Here is a 15,003-nt window from a genome sequence, read left to right as displayed (position 1 = left end):
TCAGGGTTAAAGTGTGTCAGCCTTAACAGAAATAGGAAGAAGCACGTTTGACTTCCTCAAACCATTCAAGCCCGAGATGAAGATCGAAGTGTCACCATACCGCATGGTGAACCACAGAGGAGACGTGATGCATGCAGGCGAGATGGTCTATGCCTCGTTGGAGGTACTCATCGCCGTCTGCTGCGTCCTCGGAAACACTCTGGTCATCGCTGCCGTACAGACGACCAAAAGCATCGGGCAGCCCACCTTCTGTTTAATCGTGTCGCTGGCGGTAGCTGACTGCGCAGTGGGCTTGGTAGCCGTCCCGCTGGCCGTGCTGGTGGACGGCAGGGTGAACACATCCTTTCGCACCTGCCTCTTCATCAGCTGCGTGGTCATCCTGTTGACCCTGGTTTCCATTCTATCACTCATGGCCATCTCGCTGGACCGCTTTCTCCGTGTGTACGTCCCACTCAGGTAAAATAATTATTTAATGTGTTTTCGCAGGACTTCTGAACAATTGTTGAATGTCAGTAAAGTTCAAAGAATGATAACTCAGAAGCTACAAGTACAAATCCAAATTACTACCTCGATCTGTTGAGGAGATATTATTTTAACAATAGTGAGTGTTTAGTATTGTGCTAGTTCTTTGCCTTGGTGAACAATCGTACTGTATCATACAAACAGCTGTATATAATACTTTGGTTACTTCATTTAGCCAAATTACATGGAAACAAAAAACACATCAAAAATAAAGCCAAAAAAAAACGGTAGCCCTTTAGGAACGGTAATTCTTTAGGAACCATTTTTATAACTTAAAGAGGGTGGTCAAAATGAATCTTGCTGAGGCAGATTTGTTGTTGTTGTTGTTATTGGCATAAAAAAAAACATAATTCAAACTTACAAAATAATAATCATCATCTTCATCATCAAAAAATTGCCTGACAACCAGGGTGTACACCGCTTACGGCCCAAAGACAGCTGAGATGGGCTCCAGCACGCCAGTGAGGCTCGTGAGGATAAATGGGTTGGAAAATGGATGGACGGATGATATAAGGATGAAAAATATCAGGGGAAAAAAAGCATGTTAATGTACCACAATGACTTGAATTTTAATATGCTACTCATCCAGGACGATGATGTATATCGAGAAAATTGTCTTTTTTTTTTGTTTTTTGCATTACAATCCACTTGCATTGGGGCTAAGTGGACCCACCAGAACCAGCAAAATTCACAAGCACACCAAATTAACTGTTTTTGATGATTTATGGTGATACTTGTCCCTAATCCCATGGTTATGGTTTTGCTACACCATAGCATGCATTTTCACACTCAAAATTCCAGTTCTGACACTACATGTTCACTAGTCAAGTCAAGTCAAGTCAACAGTATTTATAGAGCACTTTCAAACAGCCATCGCTGCATACAAAGTGCTGTACATGGAGCAATTTAACATGCACAATAAACAGTAAGACAAATCGGTAATAAAGGCGGTAGAAAGCACCAAACAGTAAAACCAAGAACAAATCTAAGTCATGCTGAGTCGAATGCCAAAGAATACAAGTGAGTTTTGAGGAGGGTTTTGAAGATGGTTAGCGAGGAGGCTTGCCGAATGTTCAGTGGGATGTCATTCCAGAGAGAGGGACCAGCAACAGAAAAGGCTCGATCCCCTCTGAGCCTGAGTTTAGTTCTTGGTACTTCTAATAAGGTCTGGTCCACAGACCTGAGGCGCCGGGCAGGTGTGTAGGGGCGGATGAGCTCAGAGAGGTAAGGTGGCGCGAGATTATTCAGAGATTTGAAAACAAATAAGAGGATCTTGAAAATAACTCTAAAATGAATGGGGAGCCAGTGAAGGGATGCCAGAGTAGGAGTTATGTGCTCCCTCTTACGAGTACCAGTCAAGAGCCGAGCAGCGGCATTCTGGACCAGCTGAAGGCGCTTAATGGAGGACTGGCGGACTCCAAAGTAAAGGGCATTGCAGTTATCGAGCCGGGATGTGACAAAGGGTAGAAGGAGACAGACACATCAATCGTAGGTGGTTTTGCCCTCCCATTTTAGGTGGCGATTTCGAAAGATAAATATTTAAATTATTTTAGTTTATCAAAGTAGCTATTTTTGACTTGCGAAATACTAATGTTGAATTGTTTATCTCTAAGTCAATAAAAACAAAGAAACGGCGATGTGATTTTGCTTGATTAAGGATAAACTGTTCAGAAAATGGACGGATGGATGATGGCCAGGGCGGCCCAGTGGGCAGTGGTTAGCACGTCGACCTCACAGTACAGAGGTACCAGGTTTGATTCCAGCTCTGGCCTTCCTGTGTGGTGTTTGCATGTTTTCCCCAGGCCTGCGTGGGTTTTCTCTGGGAACTCCGGTTTCCTCCCACATTCCAAAAACATGCATGACAGGTGAATGGAACACTCTTAATTGTCCCTAGGTGTGAGTGTGGGCGCGGATGGTTGTTTGTCTCTGTGTGCCCTGCGATTGGCTGGCAACTGGCTCAGGGTGTCCCCCGTCTACTGCCCAAAGACGGCTGTGATAGGCTTCAGCACGTGTGAGTATAAAGCAGATCAGAAAATGGATGGATGGATGGATGATGGCCAGTCCTATCTGCAAACAGCCATTTATGGCCTTACTGAAAATAATTACCGATAGGTCCACAGGCTTATATGCAACAAATACGTTTTTGTAATTAAGAGCCAAGGACAGTGCAGAATCACCTTTCAAGTACCTGTAGCTACAACTGAAACTCAACATAAGCGTAAAACAAAAGCTTACGTCGTTTAATATGTCAAATTGCAATCATTTCCCACTAAAATGTATGTCTTCGGCCGACAACAACCTCTAAAAACATCATTTCACATCAATTGGGTTGATCCATATTCCATTTTTTCTTTCTGAGATATATCAGCACATCCACTAGGGATTGGATTTGACCATTGTATCAGCCATAAAATGGGCAAAAAACATTTGTAAAATTGAGTTAGAATGACATAATACGTTGTTCAATCAAAAGCAATGGTTTGGTATTCATCCAGTGAGTTCGAGCTTGATGATGCGTCTCAAAGGAGCAAGTGAACGAGATATACTCATAATAGCTTGACTTTGCCTTATTCACTGCAGCTGTCGTGTCTATCTAAATGTACTGTAAATATTGTCTAATATTTGTGAGTGGTTGTCGAAAAAGTCGCCATTCGAGACTAGACTGGAAGCAGCAGCGCTATACAAATAAATCCAAATATATTGATCAGTGGAAGGGAACTCAGATTCCTCGAGAGCCATATCTTGCCTGTTTTGGATCTCTCCCTACTCCCACACATCTGATTCAATTGGTAATGATCATTTCAGGCTTCGACAGAGCTCTAAAACAGGCAGGACATGACTCTTGAGGAACCGGAGTTCCCTACCCCTGATATAGAGCAAAGTAAGTGCTGTCTATAAGGTGTGAATAATATTTGGGCTCCCCCATGCACTTCATGTTTCATGCATTGGATGGAGAAAACTTTTTTTTAAACGCACAGTTTACTGTGCCAAGTGGGAGCGCTGGCAAGATGATGAACCTATTTGTCGACTAGTCCAAGATTTGATTTTACTATTCTGCGTAAACATCTAACACTTCAGGGTGACTGATCACTAATCACATGTTTTTGGAATCTGTTTTTTCAATTGGCCAATGTACCAAGTAAATGTGACTTGCCTGTCTGCTGCCCACACCATGCAATAGCACAATGTGTAACAGTGAAATGTCAGGCCGCTGACACAGTCTTCGTATATCTGTGTGGGTCTTAGAAAATGAAATTAAGATGATGGTGATGGAAATTGTGCTTAGTCTCGCTAGCTTTGGCTATTGCAATTGCCACTACTCTAAGTTATTTGCGACAACACACATCAATATTAAATATTGCTTTACGATCCTGAAAACAGGCTAATGAAACATCCATACTGTCTTGTTTGCAGGTACAAACGGACGGTAACACAAAGACATTCATGGTCTGTGGTTGCTGCATGTTGGCTTGTCGCTCTGCCTCTGAGTTTCGCGCCCATGCTGGGCTGGCAAAACGAAGACACCACCTCCCCAGAGTCTCCCAACTCCTTGTTCATTTGCCAGTTCATCGCCGTGATCCCGATGTCCTATCTGGTCTACTTCAACTTCTTCCTCTGCAGCCTGACACCACTACTAGTCATGTCGGCACTGTATGGCTACATTTTCTGCATCATTCGTGGCAACCTCAAAGAAAAGCCGGGCAACGGGGCCCAGGCAAGATCTCACATCTACCTGAAGAAAGAGAGGCAGCTAGCAGGCTCTCTTGCCCTGGTCTTGACCCTCTTCGCCCTCTCCTGGATCCCGCTGCACGTGCTGAACTGCGTTGCCTACTTTGAATTGGCCGCAGTGCCGGCGAGCGCTTTTCATGTGGGCATTCTGTTGTCTCATGCCAACTCTGCTGTGAATCCAGTGGTGTATGCCTTTAAGATACACAAGATCAGGACGGCATACCTGAAGATCTGGCGGAGGTGCCTCACATGCGGGGATGAGCTCCAAGGCTCTCAGTCTAGCCAGACTATGGACAACAACCAAAGTAGCAACAGTATGAACAACAATGTGCCGTTACGTGCTTAACGTGGTCATATTATGGAAAATGTACTCCTTAAATGCATGTGCGTATACAGTCTGTGGTTTCCTAGAGTGCCTGTATACCGATCAAGTGTAAATTAAAAATCTTTTGTTGTCTCCCTTTTTCTGAAAATTTGTCTGAGCGTGCCAGGGAAGCGGGGGACATTGAGTCTGAGTGGACCATGTTCCGTGCCTCTGTTGTTGAGGCGACCAATCGGAATTGTGGCCAAAAAGTGGTTTGTGTCTGTCGTGGTAGCAACTCCTCCACATTGAGACGAGCCAGATAAGGCGGCTCGGGCATCTGATTTGGATGCCTCCTGGACATCTCCCTGGAGATGTGTGCCAGGCATGTCACACTGGCAGGAGGCCACGAGGACGACCCAGGACACACTGGATAGGCTATGTCTCCCACCTGGCCTGGGAACGCCGTGGGATGAGTTGGAAGACGCGGCTGGGGAGAAGGAAGTCTGGGCTTCACTGCAGAAGCTACTGTCTCTGCGACCCGACCCCAGATAGGCAATAGAAAATGGATGGATGGATGTCTAAGCGGGTTGATCTACATTTTGTCCCCATTGATCGGTCACAGTGTGGTGAATTTACATACACTTGCACAAGCACCGTTCATTTGGAGTGTGGGCGCAGAAGAGTGAAATACCGCAGGACTACAGTTTCTCAAATATCATGCGGAGTCACCCACATCCCCCACCGATGTGACACTTCTGCTTGCATTGTCAAAACATAAGGCAGAGCTGCATTCAGTTTCGTTGGATGGACAGAACATTGTTAGCTTTTCATAAGTGGCACTAGCCGTGGGATGGTATTCATTTTGTGTCTCTGCAGGCTTGCACCATATACAAACAGTGGAGTACATGAACCGCTGAGGAGTTAAAATGGTTCAACTAATGCTGATAAGCGGCATTTACTTGACTGTTTTAGTGATTTCAAGTACTCTGTGCTCTGTGTTGTATTTTTATTCGTGGAAAACACTTTGTTTCAGCTGCAGTTTTGTTTGAGTGCTCTATAAATAAAACTGACTTGCACTGAAAGGCGACCCAATGGTCCAGTGGTTAGCGCGTCGACCTCACAGTGCAGAGGTACTGGGTTCGATTCCAGCTTCGGCCTCTCTGTGTGGAGTTTGCATGTTCTCCCCCTGCCTGCGTGGGTTTTCTCCGGGTACTCCGGTTTCCTCCCACATTCCAAAAACATGCATGATAGGCTGTTTGAAAACTTTAAATTGTCCCTAGGTGTGCGTGTGAGCACGGATGGTTGTTCATCTCTGTGTGCCATTAGATTGGCTGCCAACCAGATCATGGTGTCCCCCGCCTACTGCACGAAGACAGCTGGGATAGGCTTTAGCACGCCCTACGACCCTTGTGAGGATAAAGTGGATCAAAAAATGGATGGATGGATGGGTGGATGGAGTTGCTCTGAGCATGGCTCAATGGTCGAGAGAGGTATCACAACCCAGAGATTGGGGATTTGGGGGCTGGTCAAATATGACCAAGTCAAAGTGTTCTTGAGCAAGGAACTGGACCCCAAATTTCTCCTGATGCTGCTCCATCAGTAGGTAAATCAGTTAACAGTGTTAAGCGCTTCGAGTTTGTAAGGTAGAAAAGCGCTGAACAAGAATAGTCAAGGGATCAAGAATGCTGTGTTCATTGGGGATGTTGTAACGTAAATCAACAGCTCTACCACCTCCTGGTGGTTGTTTTCGGAATGGCAAAATAAAATATGTTAGAAGACATTTTTGTTGATATGAGCTTATAAAGCAGGAATGGACTATACTCTCTGTTCTGTAAATTGACTGACCCAACATTTGGTTTATCAAGAGTCCTGTAACATTAGCTGCTTTAATTTTGCTGGGGGGTTTTTTGGTCCCAAAATTGGTTAATTGAATGTGTTTCTTCATTTTTGTATTGAAATGTTTTTTTCAGTGAATAAGGTAATAAAATATATGAACTATACATACAGTATCTATCTATCTATCTATCTATCTATCTATCTGTATATACATATATATATATACAGTATATACTTTCTCGACATAGCCTCACTTGCTTATCGTTATGTGTCTGCGCGTAGCAATCAACGCTAATGCATCCATCACCAATTATAAGTTATATCCAAAAAGCCTTGCCAAAAAGCATCCTCCCTGTAATTACTCTGAGACCACATCCTCCGAGAACACACCCACACCCACCCACACCCACACACACACACACACACACACACACACACACACACACACAATTCTAACTACTACTGCAGAAAATAGCGTCCCTCCCCTCAGTCACTGGCCTGCATTAACAGTATTGAGAGAGCGACAGAGATAACGCTGCAGAATCTGTGCAGCCTGCTTTCGGCATCTCCAACATAAGAACATGATGGACACGAGAAAAGTGGAAGCCAGAAGTTTAGCCCATTCGCATCCATAGGGGTGAACCATGGCCTCCTTTCCTGAGGTGAAGGTCCGGGAGCATGCGGACACAGTGTACGTCTCGGTGGAGGTGGCCATCGCCCTGGCATCGGTGGTGGGCAACGTGCTGGTGGTGCTAGTGGTCTGCATGAACCGGGACCTGCGGAACACCACCTTCTGTTTTATCGTATCCCTGGCGGCGGCCGATATTGCGGTGGGCATCCTGGTCATCCCGCTGGCCGTCACCATCAGCCTGGGTATCAGTACGCGGTTCTACACTTGCCTGTTCCTGTCCTGCCTGCTGGTGATCATCACTCAGGTTTCCATCTTGTCGCTGCTGGCCATCGCCATCGACCGCTACTTGAGAGTCAAGATACCCATCAGGTGACGGGAAAAAAAAAAGCTGCCCGCATGTTTGCTCCTCTCACCATGATTTGGGTTTTCTATTATGTTTCCTGGCATCCTGCAAGTTTTCCAATTACTTGTGAAGCGATGTTGTACTGATTGGAATGTTCTGAACTTAATATTATAATTTGGAACCCTAATCCTGTCTTGAAACCATAACATTAATTCCCAATCCAAATTTGGAAACCATACTCTAGTTTGAAACCCTAATTTGGCATCAATACCCTCGTGTGAAACTCGCAGGCTCAAAAACTGTCTGACACCCTAATTTAAAACCCAATTTCCAGTTTAAAATTTGAATTTGATACAGAATCCTCAGTTTGAAATCGCAATTAAAATCCTAGCCCTGGATTCAAACACTAATTTCAAACCCAAATCTTGACTTTAAACTCTTAATTGAAACTTCAATGATGGCTTTAAACATACATTTCAAACGCTAACCTTTGTTTTAAACACTAATTCCGTCTTGAAAACATAATTTTAAACTGACCCAGTCTTGAAAGTCTCATTTGAAACCTTAATCCTATTTTAAGCCCCTAACCTTGATTTCTGATTCTAATTAGAAAACCTAACCCTTATATGAAACCCTAAAACAAGGTTGAAGCCCTAAATTGAAAACAGAACCTTGGCTTCCAAACCTAATTTTGAAGCTGTAATTGTTACTGTATGTCCTAATTTCAAAACCCTGTCTTGAAACCCTAGCCCTGAAACTCTGGGAAAAAAAAACTTTGAAAAGCCTAATTTGAAACTTCAACTTGAAACCCTTGCTCATTCTTGAAACCCTAATTTGCAACCTTATCCTTTTTTAATACAGCAACATGAAGCACTCACAGGCTGGAAAGCCCAACTCAAAACCCCAACCATGGCTTGGAGTGCTTGCTGTTTCATTCTCGTCAGTGGTTATCCAGTTGCTCGTTTTCATTCACAATCATTTCATTTGCTTTGACTGATCATTTGATCATTTATTTCTAAAGTCCCAGAAAGATTTGTCACCATTTGTTCGGATAGTTTGATTTGAGCCCTCCGAAAAGGCTCACCAGAAAGCACACACTGTTACAACTCATGTTTGTCTTTGCTTTTGTTTATTAAACAAATGACCACACGTCATAAACCAATGGGCTGTGTGCTCCTGTTTGATGGATCAGGTGAAATGACAGATGACAAATGGCAGTGAGCTGTGATATGTAACCTTACACAAATGACAGTCAGCTGTGATATGTAACCTAACACCATATATGCGTACACATCACCACAAGCTTTCACAGAGCCATAAAATATGTATGAAAAAAACTAATAATATGATGTGTAAATGTATTAAATCTTAAAGAAACCATTGCTCCATGTTTTAACTCAATATGATAAAACAAAATATTGACCAAGAGCTACATCAATATGTCCATGAATTCAAAATGTCTTAACACCATTCAACTCCACTGTCATTACGCACAGCAGCCTTTACAAGCCGTTTCAGTCCGTTTTTTTTGTTTACAGCATTTCAACAGCCCTATTAAAAATTATTTCTGATCTCTTCGTTACAGATCAATTTAATTTTCCATCCTCCTTGATCTGAGTGTGGTCTTTATCACCGTCTCACACACCATCCTCTTCAATAGACTCTCTTCCATCGTCATTGTCCACCCCGCTCTCAACTGGTTCCACTTATACCCCCAAGACCGCATTCAGTTCCAGCTAAAGCTCTTTTCATACGACCCCCATCCAGTTACTTCAGATGTGCCCTTGGGCTCTGTCCTGGGCCCCCTCATGTTCATAATCTATTTCATCCCTCGTGGCACCATTTTCCATAAATTTAATATGCTTTTACACCCAGCTTTACACTGCGTGGGTTTTCTCCGGGTAGTCCGGTTTACTCCCACATTCCAAAAACATGCATGGCAGGCAGATTGAAAACTCTAAATTGTCCCTAGGTGTGAGTGTGGGCGTGGATGGTTGTTCGTCTCTGTGTGCCCTGCGATTGGTTGGCAACCGATTCAGGGTGTTCCCCGCCTACTGCCTGATGACAGCTGGGATAGGCTCCAGCACCCTAGTGAGGATAAAGCGGTTCGGAAAATGACTGATGACCCAGCTTTACCTCTCCTTGAATATTACTTCCTTCCTCCTCCATGACCTACTGTTTATTAGAAATCAACACATGGTTCACCTCTTACTTCATGAAGCTTAACAGTGACAAAACAGAAATTTTTCTGTTTGATACAACATGTATACAACATTTTCCTAAGTTGGCAGTTTCTCCATCTCAGTTGTCAAACTACCTAGTTTCCCCTTTCCCTGAGGTTAAGAATCTGGGTGTCACCCCTGACAGCGTGATATAATTCTACAACCATACCAATAACATGACCCGTTCACCCGACTTCCACCTACCAACCGACTCTGGCTTTCCCTCACCCCCAATAACCCCAACTGCGTCAATCCTTGTCCACAGTCTTTTCACCTCACTGGCTCCTGGACAATTGAGAATTGAATTTTAGCTGCACCTTCATACCTTCAAGGCCATTCACAATTTGTCCCTTCATACCTGTCTAATCTTTGCATCCCCATTCCAGTGTGTGTCCTCAGATAAAATAAGATATCCTTTATTTGTCCCACACTGGGGAAATTTACAGCCTCCAGCAGCAAGAATGTAGGCAGAAAGAAGAAAGAAGAAAAAACAAACAAACACCGTTCAATAAAGTGCAATATAAATACAAAATGGATAAATCGCAGATAGACCTCCTCCATTTATGCACTTGACCGCTCCATCTGCCAGACTCAATGCCATGGGGAGCAGGGCCTTCAGCGGCTCTGCTCCTCTGCTCGGGAATTATTTGCCACCTGACCACTAAATTCAGTCTCTTACCGCTTTTAAATTCACAAAACACACTTTTAAGATCACTTCCTCACTGTAACTGCACTGCGCTTTAATTGTTTTTTCTGCATAATTCTGCTTTTAACTGTTGTTTAATTCATGTACGGTGTCCTTGAGAGTCTCAAAAGACGTGTCAAGATCTTTTTTTTTTTAATTGTTATTATTATTAACATCATCAGAAAAGCAAACATCAGCTCATTCTACCCATATGATCAATCGAGAGGCAGTCAACTCCTCTTGTTTACGCCTTCCAGAGCACCATATATCCTTTGAACGATCAATGCACTGTGCATCGTAGGCTTTCAGCAAAATTAAAATGTCTGCCCAAATAAGTGACATTGGCAGGAGTCTGTTAAATGGCAGCAGCTGTCTTTTTACATTCCCCCATATCTCACTTGATGGTTTTATTGGTTTCGGACTGTGATTTCAAAAGGTATAGCACCATCGTGACTCAGAGGCGCGCATACATGGCCGTGTGCCTTTGCTGGCTGGTCTCCTTCCTCGCAGGCCTGGTGCCCATGGTGGGCTGGAACAACCGGCACGTCCTTGGCAACCTGAGTGGCTCGGACTACATGGTGTGCGAGTTCACCGCTGTCATGCGGATGGACTACATGGTCTACTTCAACTTCTTCGGCTGGGTGGTGGTGCCACTGGCCGTCATGATGGTACTGTATGCCGAGATATTCCGCGTCATCCGCCAGCGGCTCAACCGGCGGGCCGAAGCTACATCGGACGGTGAGCGCTACTACCGGAAGGAGCTGAAGCTAGCCAAATCACTGGCGTTGGTGGTGTTGCTCTTTGCCGCGTGCTGGCTGCCACTTCACATCGTCAACTGCCTCGACTTCTTCCACCCGGGCCTCGCCACGCCCAAGATGGCCGTGTACACGGGCATCTTTATGTCACACATCAACTCAGCACTCAACCCTCTGGTGTATGCCTTCCGGATCAAACGCTTCCGGGACACGCTGTTTGAAGTGGCGCGTGGCTGCATGGTGTGCCGTGGTGGCGCAAGGGCAAGCCCATATCCAGGCAGCACACCGGCACTCACCGAGAAAGTGGATGCGGGCTTGCCGCAAGGTCTGCAGCGTGAAGCGGATGCTCAATGAGGCGCTCTTAGCTTTGAACGCGGGTCCGTTCAGTGATACATTAAAGCAGCGGCTCTCAAATTGTGGTTCTTGGACTTCCATTAGCTGTTATTTGATAGTATTGAGAAACAATTAATTCAATGCAAATCAACATTACAATGTAGCTGAATCCAATTTTTAAATTGCAAAGGCTGCAATTTGGAAATAAATAAAAAATAAATAAACACCTCTTTGTTTTGGTCAGTCAGCAGGCTTTATTTCTTATATATTTGTGTGATGTATTTATTTATATGGTGTCTTGATAAATTCAGTGCTGAAGAAGTGCAGTCAACATGTTTACATATCATGGATTCATGGCACATGAAATGTTGAAGTGATAAGATTTGTTTTGCATTATTAATGTAATCTGATTCATGATTTACTGACTAAGAATGCCACAACTTGTTTGATAGAAGGTTGTGAAGCTGTCATAAGACTCCAAGTCCAAAAGTTAACTAATTGAAGTAGATAAACAGTTTTTCATACCAATTCATAGCTCCTTTACTTTTGTTTTAGTGAAAGGCTAACCTGTAAGACCAAAACATTTATGTGTAATAAATTTGACACTGTTCATTTCAATACAGATTCATTGATTGTTTGTTTTATTGAAATACACACACAATAAATCCCAGTCAGAATGCTGAAAGAAAAAAAATCGTAAGGCGTGTTCACCTGCTGTCCACTGTTTCCATCATCTGTCTGGCAATTATTTTGAAACGATTGAATGCCGATTCATATTGAATTATAATATAGAACCAAACCAAAATACAGCTCAGATGCAGGTGTGCCGAATGAAGTGTCCAGTAAATGTACACGGGCTGACAAAAGTTTACCAGAATAAAGAAAACATTGCTATTTATCCTTGTGTAAACACAAACATTAAATGTCAATTCCTTCGTTACAAACATAGGTTTGAACCCGAATTTCAAAGCCCAGCGCTTATTTGAAGAACTAAAGTTGTCTTGAAATCCTGTTTTGAAATTGCAAGAGTGTCATTGATGACATCATTTTGGCATGAAGTCTATTAGCAGCAATTCAGTTGATTACAGGATGCAGCAACTGGATCACGTCCTTCGACTGAAGGTCGGCGACTGAAAAGGCTCGGACGCATTTGAATGAAGCCACAGCAGCGTCACGTTGCGGTGATTCATACTCTTCTGCGCTGTCGAGCTGCGTCAGCTCAGCTTGGCTTGGCTTTGACGTGGGCTCCGGGTTCAGCAGCACAAAACTTGTTTGATGAGCTGACGCACTAACCGCAACATTTGGTACACCCCTGATGGAAGCCATCCAGGAACTAACACCGATGCTGGCTTGGAACGCTATTTTAAAAGCCAAATCGAAGACCTAATTTTTGCTTAACACTCTCATTTGAATCCTTAATCCCTTGTTTGAAGTTCCAACCCTGGCTCAAAACCCTATTTTAAAACCATAGCCCTGGCCAAAAGCCCAATTTTTCTAGCCCTAATCCCAGGTAGAAACCATCCATCCATCCATTTTCCGATCCACTTATCCTCACAAGGGTCACGGGGGGTGCTGGAGCCTATCCCAGCTGTCTTTGGGCAGTAGGTGGGGGACACCCTGGGGCACATACAGATGAACAACCATCCACGCTCGCACTCACACCTAGGGACAATTTTGAGTGTTCAATCAGCCTGCCATGCATGTTTTTGGAATGTGAGAGGAAACAGGAGTACCCGGAGAAAACCCACGCAGACTTTGGAAACTCTGACCCCTGTCTGAATCCCAAATCCTACTTTGAAACCCTAATATTTGCTTCAAACTCAAATTTTAAAGCATAACCCTAATTTGAACACTGGCTAGAAACACGAACCTGTTCGAAACCCAATCCTAATTCAAACCTGAGTTTGAAATCCCAACTCTCGTTTGAAACCTTGACCATGTCTAAACCCTAAACCAGGCTTCAAACTGTAATTTGCATTCAAACACTGATTAGGCTCAAAAATGTCATTTAAAATGCTTATATTTACCACAAACCATAATTTAAAACCCTCACCCAGACTTAAAATCCAGAGACTTCGAACCAGAGTTTGAACCCCAAAATTAAACCCTGATCCAAACTTCAACTCAAATGTAGGTTTGTAAACAGAGTTTGAAACCTCAACCCTTATTTCAAAACCCTACTCCTTGTTTGAAGCCCAACCTTGATTCACGAGCATGTCTAATTTGAAACCAAAACCCAAATGTTTTGGACAGAGATCTTGCCAACCCTTTTCATACGACTGAACATTACCCTCACAATGACACGGCTCTCTTTTACAGTATCACCATCTGCCAGCTTCATCCTCGATGAGGGATTTCAAAAGTGCTGAGTGTGTTCTAATCCTCAGCCTTCATCTTAGAGAGGCCAGGAGCCTTACATTTAGTACTTCTTCAACGCGCTTCTCACACCACTCAATACAAAAGTGGCCTCAACTCAGGTTCATCTTTTCTTCCTTACTTCTTCCGGGATAATCTTATTAGGTAGGATCATCCTGAGTATGAATGAGACTTTTTTTTTTTTTAATTCTAACAAGCTTTCATTGTGGTAAACAGACAAGAAGTTCATCATTCAAAGTCTGCGCAATGGCGGACACGCACAGAGCAGAGGGAGGCCAGGATGCGGAGGCTCTTGAAACGGACGTGGACGAAGCTGAGGCGGCCTTGTTGCACTTCAGCAAATACCACGAAGTCCGGCGGGCGCGTCCGTGGGAGCAGTGGAGCTCCAGAGAGAAGGCCAACTATTACATCGACCGTTTCTTCTTCGGATTCCTGGTCGTCTTCCTGCTCGTGCTATTGGCCGAGTGCGCGTACAAAATTTGGTATGTGACCAATGTGAGGATGATTGCGAAGTTTATGTCCGACGCCATGGTCTTCCTCTTTGACCGACTCCTCGCTGAGGAGGGAGGCGAGGAGCTGGCTGAACTCTGAATTAATTACTTAATTAATTAATTACTACTCGGTTATTTTGCAAGAGTGTTTTAGGTGTATACAAAATCAAGTAAACTGCTAAATAACTTTCTCCCACAAAAATGTGATGTAAATATAACTTTTACGTCTGCTTGTTATTACAGGGAAATAAATATGTCCTCCACACTGGGTCAATTTGCACTTTCATAACTTTGTCGCAAACTATTACGGTTAAGCGTATCTGTTTCTTACTTAAGCACTTTTTTTTCTGATGACTATTTAATTTTACTATTTAATTTTGCTCCCTACATTTGAATACATTTCGACTTTCTCCTCCTTTGGAAAAATAGACTGGTTTTATTTATCTGTTGGTTTAAAACAGGGGCGTCAAACTCATATTTGTCACGGGCCACATCATAGCTATGGTTTCCTACAGAGGGCCGTTAGAACGATGAACCCACATTCATGTAGAGCTGTCTCATATTACATGTAGGCGGCATGACAAATTGGTTTTGAAAACCAGAGGCCAATAAAAACATTTTTTTTCAAATATTATTACATTTATTTTAAAAAGGGGGGTGGGAACAAAAATGCTTGCAATATCTCAACATTTTGAAAAGTGACGACAGTTTGCAATTTTGGTATTTCAGCAAGAAACATGAAGTGGATGCACATAATTTGCTTTGGCGGGCTACAT

At 43.5% G+C, this 15,003-nt stretch overlaps 2 protein-coding genes and 1 long non-coding RNA gene across 3 annotated transcripts; all 3 read left to right on the top strand.

The window, feature by feature from the left end:
* The first annotated feature begins 52 nt into the window (after nt 1-52).
* On the top strand, nt 53-4,714 carry adora3a.2 (adenosine A3 receptor a.2). Its single transcript, XM_086117910.1, has 2 exons — nt 53-456; nt 3,937-4,714. Exons 1-2 carry the CDS (start codon nt 77-79, stop codon nt 4,595-4,597), a joined length of 1,041 nt encoding a protein of 346 aa, XP_085974036.1. The 5' UTR covers nt 53-76; the 3' UTR covers nt 4,598-4,714.
* Nucleotides 4,715-7,035: 2,321 nt separating this feature from the next.
* On the top strand, nt 7,036-11,381 carry LOC147200947 (adenosine receptor A1). Its single transcript, XM_086118257.1, has 2 exons — nt 7,036-7,391; nt 10,709-11,381. The coding sequence occupies exons 1-2, from the start codon at nt 7,036-7,038 to the stop codon at nt 11,379-11,381; spliced, it is 1,029 nt and encodes a 342-aa protein (XP_085974383.1).
* A 2,373-nt stretch (nt 11,382-13,754) lies between these two features.
* On the top strand, nt 13,755-14,497 carry LOC147200946 (uncharacterized). Its single transcript, XR_015101656.1, has 2 exons — nt 13,755-13,880; nt 13,953-14,497. It is a non-coding gene; the product is annotated as an uncharacterized LOC147200946 (long non-coding RNA).
* Nucleotides 14,498-15,003: the final 506 nt, after the last annotated feature.

The sequence above is a fragment of the Hippocampus guttulatus genome, chromosome 8 (genome assembly GCF_054856545.1).
Source record: "Hippocampus guttulatus isolate MCC_2025c chromosome 8, RoL_Hgut_1.0, whole genome shotgun sequence".
NCBI classification, from domain to species: Eukaryota; Metazoa; Chordata; class Actinopteri; order Syngnathiformes; family Syngnathidae; genus Hippocampus; species Hippocampus guttulatus.
This window is presented reverse-complemented; position numbering and strand designations above follow the sequence as displayed.